Source organism: Martes martes (genome assembly GCF_963455335.1).
Source record: "Martes martes genome assembly, chromosome: 7".
Classification (NCBI taxonomy): Eukaryota; Metazoa; Chordata; class Mammalia; order Carnivora; family Mustelidae; genus Martes; species Martes martes.
In genome coordinates this window covers 80,148,346-80,172,545 of record NC_137894.1, presented here as the reverse complement: position 1 = coordinate 80,172,545, position 24,200 = coordinate 80,148,346, and the positions used below count along the sequence as shown (strand labels likewise).

Below are 24,200 nucleotides of genomic sequence, written 5' to 3'. Positions count from 1 at the left end.
CATTCACTAACACAAAAAATGCACATTTATATTTTTCAGGGTGTATGAGTAAAATGAGTAGATCAATAGATCAAAAGGAAGGAATTAGTAAAGAGAAACTGAAGATAACCAGAAGGAATTAATGAATCAAAGTCTTAGAAAAGGTAGGAAGTGAAGGATGAAGAGTCCATATAAAGATACCAGGTGTGATATCTCTTTCTCTGAGGCAGAAAGAAATGAAGATCATGATGACTATATAAAAATATACTAGATAGAGGAAGAAAACAGTAAATACATTACCAATGAAAAGTCACGTGGAATGGGAGCGAAGAAACTGGAACAGTACAGAAGGCTAAAGAGTAGAAAAAGCCATCTGTGGTAAATGGGAAAGAAAAAAGACAGGAAACAAGTCATCAAGTCATACAGAGATCCCTGCTCTGAATGGAAATGACAATCCCCCAGTCACTCAGGCTGTAAATTAACTAAGATGAGGACAGACACAGGGTTTTTTCAATTCTGTATTCCCACGCTAAGCAGAGCACCTAGATAATAGGCCTTCAAATGGATAGTTGATGAATGAATGAATGAATGAATGAACAAATCTATGTATGAATACGAAAAAGTAATTCATTCAAAATCTATTTTTTCCCACTGATTATAAAGTGATAATCCCCCAAGTATGTATGAATATGTGTACATATCACAATTTTCAAATATTTGCAAGAAAAGTCATCAATTATTACAAACAGTTCCATTTGCACCAAAAGAAATCTTAGTTTTAGTAGAGACTTTTGCTCTAATTACAAATATATTTTCAGAGACTTTTTCTCCTTGGTAAAAGTCAAAATTTATGAATTCAAATGCACTTATAAAACACAGTTCTTACCAAGAATTACCTTTGAATTGAAGAACAAAAAGAAAAAAATTACAGTTTTGCAAATGTTCCATCTGGATCTCTTGCCCCAGTTTCCCTTTAACTTTAAAGTTATTATACTTCAAACACTAATAGTGTACCCTTTCTCCAAAATAGCTAACCATAATATTGAAACAAAACATTTTTTATAAGAAATGTATGTTACATATACCACAAAACAGTAATTTTTTTTTAAAAAAACATTAAGAACAGGTCAATTTGAAAATAGTGCAATCCCCTCACAACACTGGCATTAAAGAAAAAATGAAGCCCAACCTTACAAATTTGAACTATGTAGTATACATCAGGATTTCACATAGGTATTTGTAAGAAACACAGTTTCATACATATTTAACCCAAATTCACATCATAACTAATAATCCAGATTATAATAACATGTCCAGGGGCACCTGGGTGGGTCAGTTGGTTAAGCGACTGCCTTTGCCTCAGGTCATGATCCTGGAGTCCCAGGATCAAGTCCCCCATCGGACTCCCTGCTCAGCAGGAAGTCTGCTTCTCCCTCTGACCCCTTCTCGTGTTCTCTCTCTCATTCTTTCACTCAAATAAATAAATAAAATCTTAAAAAAAAAAAAATAACATGTCCAGGTTGGCATGTGGAGTACTACAATAGCTAATAAGTATAGCTCTTATTAGCATTTATTATGTGCCAGACACTGTGCTTCATGCTTTACATACATTACCTCCTTTAATACTTAAAACCTTAGGAGATAGGTACAGGCCAAAGTCATACAGCTTCCAAGAGGCAGAACCAGAATCAAGCCCAGTTCTGTATACTAAAAAGCTATAACTATTAACTGCTATACATGTAACTATTAACTACTATACATATAACTATTAATGAAGAAAATTACAGTGTTTTAAGTGGTGGTACATAACATATTCCAAGATCGCTGAACTTTTCAAAGACCAAAACTAAATCTTGAAGTAAATCTTGAACTAAAACTTCCTAATTTTTCATAACATGATCACAAAACTTCACAGGCTTAAGATAATCTTAATTACATTTAAATAACCACTAGTGATAATTTGTGAAGAAGAGAAGTATGTCTGGAAAGATTAAGTGTAAAGACATTATGAGATCATGGGAAAAAAATATTTTAAGATAAACATCAATGGGGAAAAAAAAACCAAAAAGACCCAAACTCTTTGAAGATAATACTGCTTCATTTTCCATCTTTAAGTTCAATTAAAATTCTAATTAATGATTCATTCTAGCAATGGAAAATAAGTAAAAACCTAAAATAAGTTTTACGTAAACAGTCAAGTAAGTAAAACACGTATCAGCTTTTACTTTGAAATACTACTTACAAAAAGCTTTTATTTAGCCACCCATACCAAAAAGTGATTTAGAACTTACTACGTATCAGCCGGTGTGCTAAGCTCTTCACATACATTATCCCATTTAAATTTTAATTATTTCATTTCCGCAGGGAAAAAAAAGCATAATTTAGCAGTGAACAACTTATTCAACAGTTAGAATATGCCATAGAAATGAAATATATATGTATGTGTGTATATATATTCACAACCACTCTTCATTTAATATGTCCCACAGTCATTACCAACATTTACCAAAAATCTACTATATATCATCACTGGACTAAGCACTGAGGATTTAAAAAAAAGAGGAATAACACCAAAACTATTTACTCTAAAAGGTTCACAGATTAGCATAGGAGATAAAAAAGTAAACTCTTCTAAAATAATATGGTTAAGTGTTAGTCCTTTCCTCAAAACATCATAGCAAAGAAATAGACAGCAGGGATCACCTCACGGAAGATACACAGTTAAGAGTCTGAATAAAGCAGCAGCATTAAGGAATGAAAGGAGAGGACACAATATAGAGAATTTTAAGTGGTAGAAGCAGCAGGGATGGGTGACTAATTTGAAGGTGGGCAGGAACCAAATGATCCCATAGGACAAAGAAAGTTATAGGGGAAAAGGGTTTGGTTTTACACACACTGAGCTTGGATGCCACTCCAGTAGATGTCTACAGAGACAACTAGATAGACAGGTCTGGTACCCAGGAGAGAGATCCAGGCTGGTAACGAATTTGGAACCAAGGGCATATCAGTAGTAGCTGGAGCAGGGATTTGAAAAAATGAGATTAGCAGATACAGAGTATAAAATGAGAAAAGGGTTAAGTGGAATCATAGAATGCACCATGTTTTAAGAAGCAAGAAAAAAACAGTGAATAGCCCACTAAGCCATAAAAAGTCCTCTCATCCCACACCACCTCTCAAAAAACAAAACAAAACCAAACTTGGCACTTGACATACTATGAAACCATTCTATATACTTAATTCATCCGTGCAGCAAACATTTATTGTGCATTTCCAAAATCATAAAGCACTGTGCTAGTTGCTAGGGATAGCCAAGGATGAAGACAACACAATCTTTAACTATAAAAATCTACCTAAGATAGGAGCATTTGAGCAAGTAGGTTAAAAGCACAGGATCTAGGTTAGCATTCAAATTTTGGCTCTGCCATTTACTTCTTCAGTGACCCTGGGCAAAATACTCAACCTCCAGATACTTCTGCTTTCTAGCTACAAAAGGGATCATAATAGTATCTATTCCCATATGGTTGCTATGAAACATAAATGAGTTAAGAATCTGTCACGAGGGAAAGTGCTTGACATAAAATAAATGCTCAATAAATGTTAGTTATATCATTTGTCATTATAAAAATTACCAGAATGGTTGCATGGGAACAATAATCATACAAATAAATAGTGCTACTGGATTTCCCAAGACAGAGAAAGAAAGGAATTCAGGGAGCACTTTACTAAGCTGCCCCTCAGGGCAAAGCTGGCTCATACAGTGCCTCTGTGTGAATCAGAATGCAGCCTGCAGGGGTGCCTGGCTGGTTCAGTAGGTACAACATGTGACTCTTAATGGGTTGTCAGTTCAAGCCCCAAGCTAGGTCTAGAGCTTACTTAAAAAATAAAAAAATAAAACAAAACAAAATGCAGCCTACAGTTGTACAAGAAGAGGGTAGTCTGAATTTCTATCATACTCAACCTCCTTGACAAATGCCCTTATGCATGATATATCCAGCACAGCCATAAATGGTAGTCTGGAAGATAGGGCATGTAAGCTGAAGAAAGGTGAAGAGAATACTCCAGTAGAAATATACAAGAAGGGCTGTACACTAGCAAGAACATAGTACATCCAAGCTCAAATTGGCAAGAAACTTCAAGTAACCCAGATTGGCAGAGCACAAAGACCATTTAGATGATAGGCTGAACACAAACCTATGAAGGCAGATGGAAGACAGATCGTTGAAGATCTTGAATACGAACAAAGGCATTCAGTAGTGACACTAAGCAGGAGTGATGCAATTCCAATAATGCTTTAGTAAGAGTAATTAGGCATTATGTACTGAATGGATTTGAGCATAAGCAGGTAATAGATTGGACCACTGCAGTGGTCTTCTAGTCTGAGTTCCTCAAAGGCAGAGACCAGGTGTCTCGTTCCTTTCTGTATCCTCCAAACAAAGTGCTTAGGATAGAAGAGGCACTCAAAAACTGAAGTATGAAATGAATAAAAGAGCCAAACAGTAATGTGAGTCTTAGTTAGAGTGGGAATAATGACAATAGAAAAATACATATTGGAAAAACATCGCAGGGATAGAAACAAGGGTATTTGCTGACTGATGAAATGTGGCAAGGATAGGGCAGAATCAATAAAGACTGTAAAACTGATAAATACTATGACATTGCATTACAGGTTTCTGTGGGAACCAAATACAATTATATGCATGAAAATGCTCTATGAAAAAAAAAAAAAGATCGCTTTTCTCTGGAAGAAAAGCTACTCATCCTAGAAGGATACACTACTTTATTTGACCTTGAATATATCTCGTCATTTTAAGACTTTTATCTTCCTTTTGTGTTCACAGGATCATAAAACCTTTAAGAGTACACAACATGTCTACTCTTATGAAGCACAATAAAACCTTACTGTTGTCTTAATTAGCACTTTCTCACTCACAAATGATTACTGAACCGAATTTATCTATACACCACCAAAATATACACATACACACAGGTACACAGAAATATATACACACCTAAACAAACACATATACACATACACAACACTGTTTTGTGAATATAGTCTTAGGCTGTGAACTCCCAAGCACATTTACTTTTCTTTATATCCCCAGGGTATCTGGCAACAAGTGTTATAGGTACTCAAATATTTGTTGGACTAAAATGAACTGAACTGACAGGATTCTCACAGAGCTTATCAATGGTATCTGGTAGTCTTTATGTTTCCCTCTCCCAGTCTCAGTGCCCTTCTCACTGTTTATTAAATTTATACTATAAAAGAATGAGACCCATAACATGGTTAAGAAGATGGAAAAAAGGGGACACCTGGGTGGCTCAGTCAGTTAAGCACCAGACTCTTGATTTTGGCTCAGGTCATGATCTCAGCATTGTGAGACCATGCCCTGCATTCAGGCTCTGCATTGGGTGTGGAGCCTGTTTAAGATTCTCTCTCTGCCCCTCCCCAAGCCCTGCCCCTCTCTCCCTCTCTTAAAAAAAAAATGATTGGAAAATCAGAGGAGTAGATGAACCCTGAAAAACTGTGGACTCTGAGAAACAAACTGAGGGTTTTGGAGGGGTGGGGGTGGGGGCTGGGTGAGCCTGGTGGTGGGTATTAAGGAGGGCATGTATTGCATGGAGCACTGGGTGAGGGGCATAAACAATGAATTTTGGAACACAAACACACACACACAAATAAAATAAAAAAGATTGAAAAAAAGAAAAATCAAAAAAATGATTGTCAATATATATGATCTGTGGTGTGCCAGGAAATGTTTAACAAGTGGCTCAAGATGGGGTGGGGTTCTGATTTTCAATATTTGCCAGCTTCCATGGTTTAAATATTCCCACAATGGCTTATTTCATGGTAACAACATGGTATCAACTAGTTCCCAAACTCCTGAAAATTTAACAATTGGCCCTCACAAACAAGCATGAGCCAGCTCCAACAAATCACTGGATGCATTATTTAGATGCATAGCACATATGATCTCAAACTCTGCTCTGCAATACTACCTTCTACATCCCCCAAATGAAAGTACAAAAGACAAGGGAAAAGGAAAAGCCGCACCCTATATCCATTAAGGCCTTTACCTCAATCTATAAAGTAGCCTTCTTATAAACTGGACATCTGATCCAGCCCAGAAATTCCTTTTGCCTAGGCTAGTGACATCTGAAATTTTCTGATCATGCACTCCAAACAGTAAAAAATGTTTAAGCATATACCCTTAGTATATGTTAATATATTTGTTTATAAATTACATTGCAACTACCATATATATTATATATACTAACATAGTATAAATTATAAAGCATACACAAAAAAACATAAATTTTAAAAGATAAAAATTAATACAAATAGAAAAGAAAAATTTCCTTCCTACATCCCAATGGACTATCTTACACACACCTCTGGGGTTTACACAATCTTGTTCAGAGACTACTAAGGTCAATATCAAAAGTAAAATGAATAGCTTCCTGATCCTATATCCCTTTCCTGGACCTAGATCTTCTATTCCAATGCTGAAAAAGGGCAAGTACAACCCATGGAAAAGAAAGGAGGTAAAAGTTAGCAAGGTCTTAAACAAAAATGGCCTATAGAAAAGAAAATCAGAGACCCCTTTTATAATTCGAACTCCACAGAATTAAGCCTCCCTGGGAATGAATTACTGGAGAGGCTCCAAAGACACCATCCTAACTGGAGTTTTTAACCCCATAAAGAGACATATTCTGGCCATCGATATCAACTCAGGCAAACAGAAGAGCTGGGAGGAACCATGAGCTTCCCCTAAGGACAAAACATGTCCTCCAAATAAGTGTAATATTAATAAAATCTTAAATTGGGAAATAAAAGAGTAAAAAACTATGCCAGATACATATAAATCATATAGAACAGATATAGCTCTTCTCTTCTGTATGCAAGCTGTCCTCGGGCAGAGCACAGTTTAAATTAAACATGCTGTCCCGAATCAAAAACACTAACTTTGCTTAAAAAAAAAAAAAAAAATCAAGAAATGAAAAACAAAAAACACCTTCATTAGGATCACAGAATACTAAAGACCTTCCTAAGGAAGATTTTACAAACATTAAAAACACTTAAGGATCCTAAAGGTTACTAAATGAGCCAGGTAAAGTGTTACTGCTTTACCTTTCTTGTTGCCAATTTCCCTGTCACACATATAAAGCACTAAAGATGAATCTGTCTTCAACCCTGCTCCCTGAAAGAAGAGAAAAGGAAAAAACCAAAAACACAGAAACAAAAAAAAAATTTTCTGAACTACCATCTCATCAAGACTAGCAATATCTGGGGCATCTGGGTGGCTGAGTCAGTTAAGCATCTGCCTTCAGGTCAGGTCATGATCCCAGAGTCCTGGGATCAAGCCCCAGGTCGGGCTCTGCTCAGCAAAAAGCCTGCTTCTTCCTCTCCCTCTGCCTGCTGCTCCACCTGCTTGTGTGCTCTATCAGATAAATTTAAAACATCTTAAAAAAAAAAAAAAAAGATTAGCAATATTTAACATGAAGGAATCAACCCCTTTTTAACTATTCTTTTCATCCTTTGATCCCTAATACATAGCTGCTTCACACTGACTTAAGACTCAAGGCTTTGACTAAAATGATAACCAACTTAAAAGATCCCCACACTGGGATGCCTGGATGGCTCAGTCATTAGGCATCTACCTTTGGCTTGGGTCATGATCCCAGGGTCCTGGGATAGAGCCTAGCCCCTGCTAGAGCCTGCTCATCAGGAGGCCTGCTTCTCCCTCTCCCACTCCCCCTGCTTGTGCTCCCTCTTTTGCTGTGTCTTTCAAATAAATAAAATCTTTAAAAAAAAAAAATCCCCACATCTACAAATTATCTACCTTCCCATCTATTGACTCTTCCCTGTCTCCTTCCTTAAGGAAAATGGTGTCTCTTCTCCGGGGTAACTAAGTCCCCTAAGAGAAATTATTTTTAAAAATATATTACTGGCTCTTACTTCAATAAGGCTGCCTAAAAACACATGATTATCTCTCTTTTTTCCAAATTCCCATTGAAACAACAAGAGAAAAAATGGTTTAAAACCAAATAAAAAACATAACCACACTAGAAAGCAAAAAAGGATGCCATCAGCAGACAAGAGTTTTCACAAACTCTAGATCCATGATTCTCAAACATTAGCATGCATCAAAATCATCTAGGGGACTGATTAAAACATAGATTCCAGCTAATAGAACACTGTAAGTTGAATCCACTTCTATAAAAAAATTAGATTAAATTAAATCAAATTAAAAATAGGCTGTAGAGAAAACACACAGAGAGACTGCAGAATTCTACCTTCATGGATTCTGATTCATTAGGTTTAGGATGGGCTCAAGATTTTGCATGTCCAACAAGTTCCCAGATGATAATGATTCTGCTGGTCTGAGGACCACATTATAAGAACCACCATGCTAAGTAAGTAGAGATCACTAAAAGGAAGAATTTTTTAATTAGTTTTAATTAGCATCCTCAGAGAGATTCAAATGAATGATAGACGCATTGTTTCTCAGTATTTGTAATATAAGAAAGAGTTCTGGAAACCTGGAAAAAATACAATTCTGGAATTTAAAAATAAAAATCAGAAGGCCTAAATAACAACCAAAACCCAACAAAGTATGTGGAAAATAGTCTATCTTCCAAAACATACAACAAAAGACAGAGATGGAGAATATGAGAGAAAAATTAACATGCAGGGGCACCTGGGTGGCTCAGTCAGTTAAGCCTCTGCCTTCGGCTCAGGTCATGATCCCAGGGTCCTTGGATAGAGCCCCAAATCTCTGCTCGGCAGGGAGCCTGCTTCCCCGCTCTCTCTCTCTGCCTGCCTCTCTGCCTACTTGTGATCTCTGTCTGTTAAATAAATAAAATCTTAAAAAAAAAAAAAATTAACACGCATAAAGGATTAATACCTATCTAATAGATTTCTGGAGACAGAATAAACACACCACTTAAAGTAATCAAGGAAGAAATTTCAAAACTTGATAACTGCCTGGCTAATTTCCAGCCAGGTAAAAAATTTTGAAGTCAACAAGTGGATGCATACTTGTGACATTTCTAAACTTAAAAGACATAAAGAAAACTCTAAAAGCTTTGAGGGGAAAAACATAGGTTATTACAGAGCAATATGAATCAGACTAGCATCAGATATTTCATTAGCATGACAGAAGAAAAAGGAATGTTGTTTACAAGGTACAGAGATGCAATTATTTTGAACCTGGAATTCTACATCTAGGCAAATCAAAGTCAAATCAAATACAAAGGCAAAATAAAGACATCTTTGGAAATTTAAGAACTAAGAAAAATGATTTCCTGTCTGTATTTATTTCCTACTTCTACTGTGAGAAATTATCACAGAAGTCCAAAATGGGTTTCAAAGAGCTAAATTAAGGTGTTGGCAGAATCACATATCTTTTGGAAGCTCTAAGGAAGAATCCATTTCCTTGCCTTCTCTACCTTCCAAATGCTGCCTGAATTCTTTGACCCTTTCCATTTTCATCACTACCATTAGATGTACTCAGTACTTATGGCAGATTTCTTAGTTCCTTAAAGAAAAGCAAGGGACTACAGCTACACGATATAGCCCTTGACAGAATAAATGAAAAAAACACTCTTTATCATTTCCTTAAAAAACATTTTAATGAATTAATATTTTTATTAATAAACACCTACCGAATCATTCGCTGCTAGTGCAAGTGCAAGGTTCACTGTAAGAAACAAAAAAGTAATTAAACTTAGTAACTTTCCTTCTACTAAAATTCAATTTGCCTTCTAATATTTTCAATGTAATAACCAAAGCACAGAAATTTTTAATATATCTCCTTTGATTATAAAAAATAAAGACAGAGAGAGAACACAGAAAGTAAAAAAGACAAAAAGACAGTAACATCCCAACATAAGCAATAGATGCCTGCCCTACAATTAACATTTTAAATGACTCATTTTTATAATCTGTTATAATGTTGTTTAAATAATCTACTTAGCTTTTAAAAAACAATGTTACTGATATATATAGTTCAATTATTTTCAAAAACATTTTGCCAAAAAAGTATATACCTTTTAACAAATAAAAATGTATATGACCCTTTGCCTTTTAAACATAAATGCTGATAATGCAGGAATTCCAAGTACCTAACTCACAAATACCTCTGTATGAAAGGCTGGACCACTGTGCAGAGGAAAGAGAAGAGGGTCAAAGATAAGGTAGTAAAACATGTTCCCAAAACTGCCTATTGCTAGTGAATCCCAAAGACATAAAGAAGGAAAGTAGTCCCCAAACCACCTTGAGCCCAGCAACAGAGGTATGTTACATCTGAGATGAAGAGATCCCAAGGTAACAAAATTCCAAGAACAATAAGTAGACTTTCATACTGTGAATCAACCACCTTTAACAGAACAATGTCATTAATGATGCTGAGATTACTTCCTTTAAAGTAGTTAAGAGCATAAATTTTCAAGGCAGACCTGGTTCAAATCCTACTTCTACCACCTTCTATTACATAACCTTGAGTAGGATATTTTACCCCTAAATTTATTTTCCTCCTCTAAAAAATGAGGATAATTCCTCTTTCATAACTGTTGTGAGAATTAAATGAAATACTAACATAAGACTAGGACATGACACTTGACAAATCAATTTTTATAAATTATCAAATAATTCTGAATTTCAGGTATATTACAGGTTATACAATCTATTAAGCAGAAACTTTTAGAGAATACTTCATTTCATTGTTAGGATCCTCTCACATTTACACAATGGAATCAGAGCATGTTTGTATTAACCATGTATCATCATTATAACTGAAAAAAATCTCTAGCATACATATTCAAATTGGAAAAATTCTGAGATAGTTTGGAACATATATTTAGTTTCAAACATATATATATGTGTGTATATATATGCAGACAGAGCTGTTAGAAAAAAAGTAAAGGCCAGTTCTTTGGGACAGATGGTTTAATGTTAACAAAGAAAAAAAGCAAGGAAGGGGCATTTACTGAAATACTACTATATGTCACAACTGCATATTTTTTCATATATTTTCCTATTTAAATGCTGTCACATTCCTTGGCAATAGATGATCTGCTAACCAAAAACAAAAACAATATTTTAAACAAGTACTAGCCTACAGACCCAACAAATTATATTGCATAAAACTCAAAGAACTTAGGGATATCATCATGAAAATATTTTCCAACTTTAACCAGTCCAAGTAATCACACAGCATCCAAAGGAATTCACTTTACTGAAAACAAATAAATGTACTCTGAATTTTCAAAAACAAGAAGAGGTGGATTCTAGAACCAAAGACTAAAAGCTTCTAAATTTTAAAAACAAAATATTAAATAGATGGATTGTAGGCCCTTAGGAAAGAAAGTAAAAATGTGTAGCATATAGCACTGGAACAATCACTAATCTTTCTTAAATAGTAATACAAAGTATCTATCAAACAATAATAGTATTAGAGGTCTATTATAACTATAATACTTGGTAAGTCTTATTTTCTTCAAAACATCTGAAAAACTCTTTCACAATTACCTTCAGGTAAAAATGAGGAAAAAAATTGGCTAATAAACTATATAGTTGGATTTGTAGCTGGTTGTACAACCATAAAACTGCTATACTGGGAAATTACTAAAAATGGCATTTTAAGTGAAGACATAAGATCGTTAGTCAAAAAACTCCGTACTAGCCCTTCTTATTTCAAAATATCATTGATTTCAATGGAACTGAAGAATTTTAAGGTACATATATTCCCCAATTTTAGGTTAATAGTCTGGAAAAAAAAACTGTAATTTAAAAGATCTTGACAATCTGGAACTACACCAAAATCAAAAAATAAAATAGTCATTTTTTTAAAATTACCTGCAAAAAAAAGATCGACTGGATTAGACTTGAATTAGCAGCCATTCCTATATTAATGACTGAAAATACAAGGCAACAATAAGATAATAGTGTTTTATGACTCCAGGAGCGCCTGGTAGTGCAGACAGTTAAGCGGCCCGCTCTTGATTTTAACTCACGTTTTGATCTCGGGGTTGTGAGGTTGAGCTCTGAGTCAGGCTTTGCACTCAGTGCAGAGTCTGCTTGAGATTCTCTCCTTTCCCTCTGCCCCTCCTGTTCATGCCCTGTCTCTCTCTCTCTCTCTCTCCCGGTCTCTAAAATAAGCATATCTTTAAAAAAAGGAGTGGGGGGCTTATGACTCCAAATTAATAATACAAGTTGTGTTGTAGGACCGGAAGAAGGGAAATCATTACCCTTTTACATTATTACACTGAAATAATCATTTTGGAAATAAGAAATTCTGGGGCATCTGGGTAGCTCAGTTGGTTAGCTCTTGATTTTGGCTTGGGGCATGATCTCAGGGCCCTGGGATAGAGCCTGGCATTAGGCTCCATGCTCAGCGGGTAATCTGCTTAAGGATATTCTCTCCTTCCTCTGCCCCTCCCTCTGCTTGTTCTCTCCCTCTCTCAAATAAATAAATCTTTTTAAAAAATTAAAAATTTCTTTTGAAAATTTTGGGGAATATCCAGTTATTAGTCTTGGATGGTAACTCTTCTATTTCTGGTGACATTTCTGCTATGAATCTGAAAACAGCATTTCAGTCACCATGAAATCTACAATCAATTAAAAAGAGCCATCAAAAACAAATTTTCTGCTCCAGTATTATTAATAGAAAAGATATAAAGATTAGATGGTATTTTAAACAATTAAAACAATGTTAAACCTTTACAAACATTTTCAGGGGCGCCTGGGTGGCTCAGTGGGTTAAAGCCTCTGCCTTCGGCTCAGGTCATGATCCCAGGGTCCTAGGATCAAGCCCTGCATCAGGTCTCTGCTCAATGCGGAGCCTGCTTCCTCCTCTCTCTCTCTGCCTGCCTCTCCGCCTACTTGTGATCTCTCTCTCTGTCAAATAAATAAATAAAATGTTTTTAAAAAATTTTTTTCCAAATATTAGATCAATGCTTATTTTATAAATGTTGAAAATTATATTATGGTTAAACAAAAAAGGTCTTAATAATCTAAAAATCTCATTGCAACTTTGTAGCTATATGTACATTCATAGACTGGAAGAGAACATCAAAGAACAGAAATAATTTAGTATTAAAGTTATTAAATGTTTTAAAAATAATAACAGCAACCAAATATTGAGCACTTACTATCTAAGAGACTCTGATCTAAGTGGCTAGCTTATTTAATTTACATAGCCACCCTATGAAAAAGGTTATCATTGTCATTTTACAGTTAGGTAAACTGAAGATCTGATGAATAATCTGACCACCTTTTCCTCAGTTAAGGAGTCAAGGATCTGGCTATGTACCTAGCTTTTTGAAACGGCTAATCTAACTTCCTAATCACTACCAACTTCTGATACTCCAAAATCAGCTATTAGCAATTTCACAAAAAACTCTTTAAAAATCAAAACTATTAATTTTAATGCTGTGCACTTGCCAGTTGGCATAAATTCCTACTTGAGATCAGAATATCCTATATCCTATAATACCTGCTGTGGTAGACTTTCCAACTCCACCTTTTCCAGAAGCCACAACTATAACTTGCTTTACACCTTCTATTGGTTTCTGCTTTGGAAGTCCTCGGGACATGATTTGCATTCTTCTTTGTTCTAAGGTCTCACTGTCAGCGCCAGATAACTTAAAAAAAAAAAAAAAGTTTTAAAATAAATCATCTCTATTATCATGCTGTTAAAGTAAAAATTCGGAGTTTGTTAGAGGGCCTTCCTTTCTAGGCTAATTTTGATCTCCATTTGTTAGGTCGTTTGTACTATCTACCTACTACTATTGATCACAGTCGTGGAAATACACTGTTTAAGCTGAAATTTACCTGCCAGCATACGCAGACATTAAAAATTTAAAGTAAATAAACTGTCTCTTTACGGAGTTAAGTCCTCCACGTGTTTACTTTTCTTTAATCTATTTTCTAAATAAACTAACAGATAAAACAATGCACAAGTCACACATCCATGTTCAAGAATTGTTTCATATTCCGCCACTCCTCGGCCAGGTCCTACTGGGGGCCTGCTTGGAAACTGGGGACATCCAGCCAACCGGGGTCTCACTTTGCCGCCTAGTTGGCGGGTACCCGTTAAGGTCTGAGGTGAGGCCTCCGCAAGAGGTTATGCCAGGGCACCTACGGCCCTGCCGCCCAAGCATCTCCGTCCCTCCCGCCTCCCCCTGTCCAGCAGCACCACGAACCTGGCGCCGACAAACCAACACTCGGCTTCCCCCAAGAGGGACACTTGCCCCGCCACCACCCCGAAGCGATACCCAGCCAAAACACAACAAACGCCGCCCAAACCCCATAGCGTGGAACACGGCTTTAAGCCCAGCCCGGAAACCGTCGCTGCCGGCGTGGGGTGATGACGTCACGTAGTAACGCTCGGCTTCCTCTCCCTAGAAACAAGAGGTCTTTGAATTTCTTCAGCGGGGAAACCCAAGTTAATGCAGTCTCGTTCGTAGCCAGGTACAAATGTTTTACGGAGTTTAACCAAATGTTTGTGAAGCGTTTTTCACATGACTCATCTGTTTGGTCCTTAACAGAAATCCTCGAGTAGGTAGATAGGAGCCTCTTATTGGTATTCTCTTTTCAGTAGTAATAAATGAGACTTAACAAAGTCTAGCGACTTGACCCGACTGAGAAGAAGTAGGAAATTGTGTAACTTGAAAATGACTCCAGATCCTCACTGCGCAGAATATGGTAACTTAAACATTCCCACCCCTAAGGATTTTACCTCCCCCCCCCATCCGGCGTGATCTACAATAATAGTATATATATGTATGTGTATTTATATTTATGTATATTTATATTTATATTTATATTTATATTTATATTTATATTTATATTTACTGCGGTGTTGCTTACAATTCCCTGAAAGAGAAGTCAGGTGCTTTGCTGGGCTCAGAAAAGTTTAGTTAAATCAGAAAGCAGGTCTAATAAAGTAAGTTTCACTCATGAAAAAAAGTTAAGTGAGACAAAACTTGAGGGCAAAAGTGGAATTTATTTTGTATAGAGGAATGAAGTATTCCTACATCTAAAGCAGATGAGAGTGAAGGAAACAGAGGTACAAGAAAAGCTAGAAAGCTGATACAGAAACCCAGACCCAGCAAAAGGGTCAGGTTAGGGTGTAGGTTGGCTTACTCTAGCATATGCTCCATATTTTCTAAGGTTGATTTTAATTTCTGTTGTTTGCTTCTTATTTGTAGAGAATTTGTTGTATAATCATTCAGTTTGTTTTGCTCTACTTTGGTCTTCAATATTCTTGTCTTTACTACGGGTACAACATTTCAGTCTCAAAGAATATTGTAAGGATTAGGTTTACTAACAAGTACATTTGATTAAATAAGCTCTGAAAAAAAATCAGTTCCTTGCCTTTTCTCCCCCAATCTCACATTACTGCTTCCTTTGGCTTATCACTTTCTTATTTTGCAATATGTTTTCTCAGTTAATTTTATCAATTTTTATCTGCTCAATTTTTATAAATTATAAGCCCAAACAATAAGAATAAAGAGAATGGCTGTCAGAATAATCCATTCAGTAAGCAAGAAATGCTGAATATCTGTTTCTGTCCAGATGGCTTTTCAACTTCTTCTAGACTTATGAAGATAGATTCATTTAACAAATATTTACTGAGCAACTTACTATGACCAAGTACTACCCTAATCATAGGATTTTCAACAAAACCAGATAAAGTCCTTCCACTCAAGGACTTTACCAATCAGTGTGAGAGACAGAATAAGTTAACCAGCAGTTCAGCATGGTGTAATAAGTATAGGAAAAAAACACTGAGAGATACAGAATTACAAAGAAGGCGCACCTAAATCATTCAGGGAAGTCTTGTGGATAGGGTAACCTCTAAGATGAATCCTTAATGTGGGTAATGTGTAGGCTTCAGCTGAGAGAACAGCTAGAGGGTTGCTGTGCAGAGGTAAGAAATGAACTGGTAAGAACTTTCAATAATTTTCAAGGCTTGCAAATAGAGTGTGAGATACAAGATGGTGCAGAGAGATGGAAGTTGGCAAAGATGAAGAGTGCATAGATCATAAAAGACTTTATATATCATTAAAAGGAATTTGGACTTTATCCTAGGGGAACCACAGAAGGGTTTTAAGTGAGAAAACAACATAATTAGATATCTATTTTAAAATTACTATGGATTACCAGATTTTAAAAAATGGTTGGGAGAGGTGTGACCAGAGTTAGGAGGTAGGAGGTTATTAAAGTAATCCAAGAGAAATGTTTGCTTATAAAATAGATAATACCTACTTGTAGGGTTGTTGTAAGGTTAAATTTAAAATAATGCATGTAGAAAATATATACATACATACATACATAAAATAATGCATGCAGAATACCTATCACAAAGTACACATATTCAATAAATGTTAGCTATTGTGCTGCTTATTGGTTATGTAGACGTTTATGACATGCACAATTAGATAAATGGTCCTGACATTCTCTGAGAGAGAACATAAAGGGAGGAACAAGTAATATCAGTGTTCGTAGAATGAATAAATCAGTAATTTGATTTACCTTTCAGCAGAATAGAGTATCAGATGAGTTGTAGAGATGTCCATTATTTCTTCTCCAGCAACCACTGCCACAAACACAAATATACATGTGCGTGCGCACGCGTACACACACGCGCACACACACACATCCATGGCCCCTTCTCAAAAAACTATTCTCCCTCTGCTCCCAAGAATTTCTAAGCCATCTGACCCCATCCCATGGTCACTAACTGAGTTAAAGATTGACACAAAAATAAAATTGGACCAATAGAGTCTTTCTCCAGAAAACTTTAAAACAGATGTTACTCAATCTTAGTTTGCATTGGAAATGGTAAGGCTGAAGTGACTAATTTCTTCTTTGTGCACAGAGAAGCAGAAAAAGCTAATGCCAAGAGAGAAGAATAAAGCAGACCATAAGAGATCATGTGTTCAAAGAGGGAGGGGAGAACAACTGCACTGATTCATAATAGTTTTCCAATTCCTGGTTCTAGTCCATAGTGAGGTTCAAGCTATACTTCCTATTCGTAGATCCATAAGCCATACCTACAGCCATTTAATAAATTCTCTTTCTTCTGCCTGGCCTAATTTGGGCGTGTTTCTGTGTACTTATAACTATAGTAAGATATGTTTTGTAGTATTTATTAAGACTTTTTCCCCTATAATTCCTTGTTACTTATATAGCCCTTCCCTATTTTGATAAACTATGTGGCATCATTTTATGATACATAAAAATATTAGAGAAAAGAAATTTGTTTCTTTGTTTTCAGTTTTCAAAATTGGGACCTTTAAGGAGAACAGAGACAGCTCTGGCAAAGACAATACCTTTGGGAGAAACACGTGATATAAAAACATGGTTTCTTACCTATATAAGTTAGGATTACATTGGCTGCAAGTAGCAGAAAACTCTGTCATTGTCTTAAATAAGCAGGGATGTATTAGTCTCATAAAGAAAAGGTCACTGGTAGACTGTTCAGGTCTGATACAGTGGCTCCACTGTGTTATTACGTGCCAAATTCATTCTATAGGTTCCATCATCTTGTTGCCCTTATTTTGTCCCCAAGATTGTGGCTGCACCTCCAGGCATCAAGGCTATGTTCCACACAGGAAAAGATGAGAATGACAAAGATAAAAAGCTTTCTCTAGTGAGTATTTGCCCTTTGGGGGTGGGGGAAGAAGCCATATACACACCAAACTGGCTAGAACCAGTTCATATTACCACCCCTAAAAGCAAAAGAAGCTGAGAAATCAAACATACACATATCTTTAACCTAGAGGAAAGCAATGGAAAAAATTATTGGAAATGGATATTGAATAAGCCAACTCAATATCTGTCCTAGAAAGACTATATAAAATTTTGTGGGATTATGGGGAATCAAGACAGAAGAAAAGTGAGAACTTAGATATTCACAAGTCCTTAAGCCAGATAACATTTTCAACCCCCAATTTCCTTGCATCATACAACTATAGAGGATAGAAATCCAAATACTTACTTTCCTAGTCTCACTTGCTAATTCTAGACATAATTCTTGGCATGTATGGTATAGTTCTGGACAACATGGTGTAAGGGAAATTTTGGAGGAGCTTTTGAGAAACTTGCTATAAGGTAGAACATAACTGATGCTATTCCTTTTTCCCATCTTAACCATGGAAGTGACACCTGGAGGCTTGACAGTCATCTGGTGAACATGAGAAGCACAGTGATAACAGATACAATGACAAAAGCCAACAGCTAAGGGTAATGAAGTGGAATTATGTCAGGTAGATGAATTCTTAGTCATATAGTTAAGCTGTTATGCCAGTACTGAACTGAATCTCCAGAGCTCTTGTTGTGTGAGATAATTAATTGTTTTAACCACTGCTGATTAGGATTTTTGTTATTTGAAGTTAAAATAATTATTGCTTATTACAGAGTCAAAGAAAGAACATGATACACTGTGATTACCTCTCTCCTATTGAATCTCAGTAAAGAGGGGGAATATCCGAGCCCCAAATCAGGGTAAGAGATATAAGAACAATAGAATCCATGCCCCCATTACCAATGTAGTGGCAGAACCACAGAATAAAAACAGCTGAGTGTTGTGTGTGGGCAGACAGTCTGAGAGAGCTCCTGTAAGAGTGGCCGAGAGAAAGCTGATCTTTAAGAGAACTTAAGGTCAAGAATAAGGGAAGACTTGGCAACAATCTGCACGGTTAAAGATCTGGCATCTCAATCAATGCTGGTATAAACAGATAAAGACCTTGAAGATTAAAGGTCACATCACCATGTGGACATCTGGATACTACATAGGCATAGTCCTGGTTTCTACCACCCAAGAGAAATGAACAAATAAGTACTGTCCAAAACAAAGAGGATTCTTTTAAATGTCTCCTAACTATGAATAGAGTAATACTTTCTATTATTTCCTAGAAAGCATGTATTTGTATCTGCTAGATTCCCTCCCTCCGCCCCCCCCAAAAAGATACTCAGGTGACCACAGACATCCGGAAAGTTCGGATGTCCACACAGAAGCAGCGCCTGCCTCATCCACTGTCCATAAGCCTCACTTTTCAGCTGAGAACATGCTTCATTCCTCTGTTCAATTCACTAAGGAAGAAGAGAGTATTACAGTTTCCTGTCTGTTAAATATACTAACTAAAGCTTAGAAACTTGTGCCAGTTCCTTCAGTTTAAAGTTGTTGTCCCCAACTGAACCTTTTATCCTGTCCAGAGGGCTTGCTGAAATGAAAACCTCACCCCATCAATGGATCTGTCTAAATGACAGCCCCATTTATTGCCCCTACTTTGTCCTATGGTGTGATTTGTTTCTAAATATTTCTGTTCATGACAACATGACACTATTTCTTACCTATATCTAATATAAATTTTCACATTGAAATACAAAATATTTCTGCTTAGGTAAATAGCTTCTCAGTGAGTCAATATCTCTGTAGGAAACCTGGTCTAGAAAGTTTTCCCATATCAAACACTTTTTAGTACCTTAGCTCAAGTTAACTAAGGTGCTGTCACAGAAACTCCCCAGTCTTATTTTTTAAAATTACATAAACCAAATGTATGTATATTCTTAGATTAGATAATCTTCTGAGAATAGACCTCCCACTGACTAAAAATCTACCTCTAGAATGAGACAGGATGGGTTTCTAAATGCCAGTATTCAAAGCTGGATAAATCATGGGTGATTTGACATTTGAATTTCTGATTTATAAGACTGAGCTGAATCCTTGGACAAAGGTCACAGGGCTCGAGTTACAGCTGAATATATTCTCTATTTACTGTTTAAGGCTTCAGAGAAGATCCTATCCTGAAATAGAAGCCACACATTCAAAATTTAGAAAAAGTATTGTCACCCAAGACAAATACTTGCTACACACAGAGCCTTAGTATTCTCAGGCTTTTGCTTTTTTAGTTCATTTTCTCCAAGTACCAAGCCTGTATTCATTCAGCCAAGTCCTTCCTACCCTCCAGTTCTATCCTAGAGATTAGAAGACGTAAGTCTCTACAAGATTTTGCTAAAACCTTACTTCATTCTGTATTCAGAAGAGAATTTTCCTGTGTACTTTAGAGAACACACCAAGGACAATGACAAAGCAGAGCCCCATCAAGATACCAAACCTCCCTATCAGCTAATGTGAAGTTCTATTTTCTTCAGGGAAAAGAGGATAATGTAGATTTTTGTCTGTGGTACACAGCCCCCCCAAATGTGAGGACGTCCTCTATAATCATTTGGCTTACATAATGTCTTAGTCTACTTGGTGTTCTGATACCAAATCTTGTCAATTCATTTAATAACCTTTTCTATTTAGGATTTATTAACCATATATATAGGGATTACACATGATATGTTATAAATATGCAGGCAAAAAATTTGTTCCATCCATTTATAAAAGTAAAGAGCTCCTACCAAACCACTGTAATCTCTCAAAATACATCTGCATGCTGATTTAGAGCAATAAAGTAGAAATACCATCATTAAGGGTTATAATAGCAATCTGATCTAGGGTAAACAGGCAGACTTCAAAGTCTGAAGTTTATCTTTGTCTTCAACCTTCCACACAGCTCTTAAGCTGCTCAAAATGCTCCAATTCATACCAAACAACCTTGTAGGCAATATTTGGGTCCATTTTTCACTGCATCTTAAAATAGAATTTTCCCAGGGGTGCCTCGGTGGCCCAGTCAATTAAGCATCTGACTCTTGATTTCGGCTTAGGTCATGATCTCAGGGTTGTGAGATGGAGCCCTGCATTGGACTCTGTGCTCAGTATGGAGTCTGCTTGAGATTCTCTCTCTCCCTCTGCCCCTCCCCCCAACTTGAGCATGCTCTGTCCCTTTTCCCTCTCTCTCTTAAAATAATAAATAAATAAAATCTTTTTTTAAAAAAAGTAGGATTTTCCTGACCACCTATGATTCAGGCTAATAAATTTACTTTCATTCTTATTAGTGGCCATCTACTGACTATAACACAACAGTCTAAATACTATTGAAGTGATAATTACTAATCTCTTCCATCTCAGGCTTTTCCAGTCTTTGCTAGTCTTTAAAACAGAGAAAAATATTTTTGCATAGAAAATACTCATTTGGGGCATAATTATTTTAAGTAGTTTAAAAACTGGTGTTTTGATTTGATTAGGAATACAAAGAGTTCTTTTAATTACCAAAAGAAGTTCTGTCAATTTCTCAAAGTCAAAGACTTTATTATATCAATGCCACATTGAATCTCTTTTGCAAATTTCTAATTATGTGCAAGAATTAGGGTTTTAGGGGCACCTGGGTGGCTCAGTGGGTTAAGCCTCTGCCTTCGGCTCAGGTTGTGATCTTGGGGTCCTGGGATCGAGCCCCACATCGGGCTCTCTGCTCTGCGGGGAGCCTGCTTCCTCCTCTCTCTCTCTGCCTGCCTCTCTGCCTACTCGTGATCTCTGTCTATCAAGTGAATAAATAATAAAAATTTAAAAAAAAAGAATTAGGGTTTTATTTAACCAAGGCCATTAATGTGAAGGAACATGCTGGCAATGTGCTGTTGAGAATGACATTTTTAATAGATATGTTACCAGTATAACAAAATAAACACCATTTGCTAATGCAGTACACTTTGCTGATGAAATATATACACATATAATTATATTTTCTCTAATACTTTCCTGAAGTACTATTTGCCACTTTTCCAGGGTCTGATATAGGGCTATCTCATATTATAATTGACAGTACTGGACAAAGAACAGAATAGTAGAAGAAGAAAATAATGTGCTTACTAGTTGGCACTTATTAGTTTATGATGCTATATAGTTAACAGGAAATCTGTTTAAGCCAATCTCACTAATTCCTTCTGGATTATAGAATTAATTGAGAATGATCTCTTTGTGGGCACCTCTCTGTAGCTTATGTTATATGTCACAAGAATCAGTTTTTTGCCAACAGACTCTAAGATGGCCCAAAATGATCCTTGTCTCTTGGTATTGACACCCTTTTGTAATCCGCTCCCTTTAAGTGTGACCAGGACCTATAAATTGGTTCTCACCAACAGAATACAACAACAGATAGAATGTACAACAACAATGATAGAATGTCACTTCTGTGATTACAATATGTAGGACTGTAACTTCTGGCTTTCTAGGGCACCTCCTGGCTGGCTTTGACAAAGCAAACTGCCATGTTATAAACTGCCTGTGGAAAAGGCCATGTGGCAAGGAGCAGGTGACAGCCAGCAAAGAACTGAGGCCCTCAGTCCAACAGTCTTCAAGGAATTAAATTTTGCCAACAACCAGATTGAAAGTAGATACTTCCCAGGTGAGCTTTCAAATGAGACTCCAGCCCTGGATGACCCCATGTTTGTAGCCTTATGAAAGATCATGAAGCAAAGGACTCAGTTAAGTTGTACCCAGATTCCTGATCCATAGAAACTGTAAGATAATAAATGTGTATTCTTTGGAGCACCTGGGTGGCACAGTTGGTTAAGGTGTTGGTTAGGAGTTGGTCCAACTCTTCGTTTCAGCTCAGGTCATGATCTCAGGGTAGTGAGATAGGGCCCCACATAGGGCTCCGAGCTCAGCTTTAAGTCTGCTTGAGATTCTCTCTCTCCCTCTGCCCCTTCCTGCTCCCTGTATTCTCTCTCGCTTACTCTCACTCAAATAAATAAATCTCGTTTAAAAAAAAAGTATGTTGTCTAAGCTGCCAAGTTTATGGTAATTAGTTATGCAGCAATGGATAACTAATATTCAGGAACCCAGATTTTGGTAATAATATAGTCAAGGTATGGTTTCTTATAGGCAGTTTTTTTTAATTATTGAGATATAATTGACATATAATGGCAATTCTTTTTTGCCATATAAAAATATGCATATTTTGCTAAGAAATTAAATCCTTTGTGTATTTTGAACCTATGTTGAGAATTTTAAGTGTTATTATTTTAGTATTAATAGTCGTTATATTATCAAACCTCATAAAATATTATTTTAATATGTGGTACTAAAGAATAGACACATGAAGGCAGTGAATTGAAGACTATCTTTGCTTCACAAATCAAGTTCTTAGTAACAATTGAGCACACCTTTTATTTTAAAGTAGGCTCCATGCCCAACATGGGACTTGAATGCATGACCCTGAGATCCAGAGTCCCATGCTCTACCAACTGAGCCACCCAGGTTCCCCTTGAATCTACTTTTGATAACAATTGAACTCACTTTCTAGTGAAGGAAAATTAGTGTTACAGTTCTACTCTTTTTGCTCTTCTCTCAATGATCAAAATAGTTTCTCTTCGGGGAGCCTGGGTGGTTCAGTGGGTTGAGCCTCTGCCTTCGGCTCAGGTCATGATCTCAGGGTCCTGGGATCGAGCCCCGCATCAGGCTCTCCACTCAGTATGGAGCCAGCTTTCCCCTCTCTCTCTGCCTGCCTCTCTGTCTACCTGTGATGTCTCTCTTTCTGTCAAATAAATAAATAAAATCTTTAAAAAAAATAGTTTCTCTTCAGTTATGTAAGAAATTCGAGTTTCAGCTTCATTATCTGCATTAGCAGTTCATCATCATTCTTAAATAATTGCACTAATCTGGATACAAGTATAAAGAAAGCAATTTTTTGTACTTAATGTATAAGTAAAAAAATAATACAAACAAGAATTTTCCAACGATATTCTAAATAACAGCTCACTGCAAAGTTGTAAATCTGCCAATTTGATGAAAGATGATTCAGTACATATGAAGCATTCAATTTATCATATTGTACATAACTCATACAGTTATCTACACCCCAGGAAAAATATAATAATGCCCATTAGAGTCTTTGGAGACAAGCCAAGTCAATACTGCAGAGAATTCTGCAGAATTTATCCCTAAAAATATTTATAGAATCCCGACTGAGCTATATCTGTACAATTATTGTTATTTATTGAATCTTATACCTGAAAGATTCTCAAAGCATTTTCACACATATTATCCTTTCAGGTTTCACAACTGCTATGAGGTCAGCAGGGAAGTTATTATTGGTCCCATCTCTAGATAAGGAAATGAGATATTGGAGATGTTAGTTTATTTATTTTAGGACAAATTGTTGAAAGCAAAATGGAAAAACAGGTCTCTCATTACCTTTACAGGAACATTGTCTAAAAAAATAAAAAATAAAATAACAATTCCATGTGGACCAGCTCTCATAGGAGAAGCACCTGGGCAAAATAGCACCACCTCTGCAAAAAGAAATCTAGATACCTACTTGAC

At 36.3% G+C, this 24,200-nt stretch overlaps 1 protein-coding gene across 1 annotated transcript in view; it reads right to left on the bottom strand.

The window, feature by feature from the left end:
* NUBPL (NUBP iron-sulfur cluster assembly factor, mitochondrial) overlaps window positions 1-14,343 on the bottom strand; it is a 200,773-nt gene extending 186,430 nt beyond the window's left edge. Inside the window, exons 1-3 of the mRNA XM_080808849.1 lie at window positions 14,191-14,343; window positions 13,482-13,629; window positions 9,652-9,686 (exon numbers count right to left, since the gene is read on the bottom strand). Of these exons, the coding sequence (XP_080664975.1) occupies window positions 9,652-9,686; window positions 13,482-13,629; window positions 14,191-14,298 (291 nt within the window). The 5' untranslated portion in view covers window positions 14,299-14,343. The remainder of the gene's footprint in view (window positions 1-9,651; window positions 9,687-13,481; window positions 13,630-14,190) is intronic.
* Between the last annotated feature and the right edge of the window lie 9,857 nt (window positions 14,344-24,200).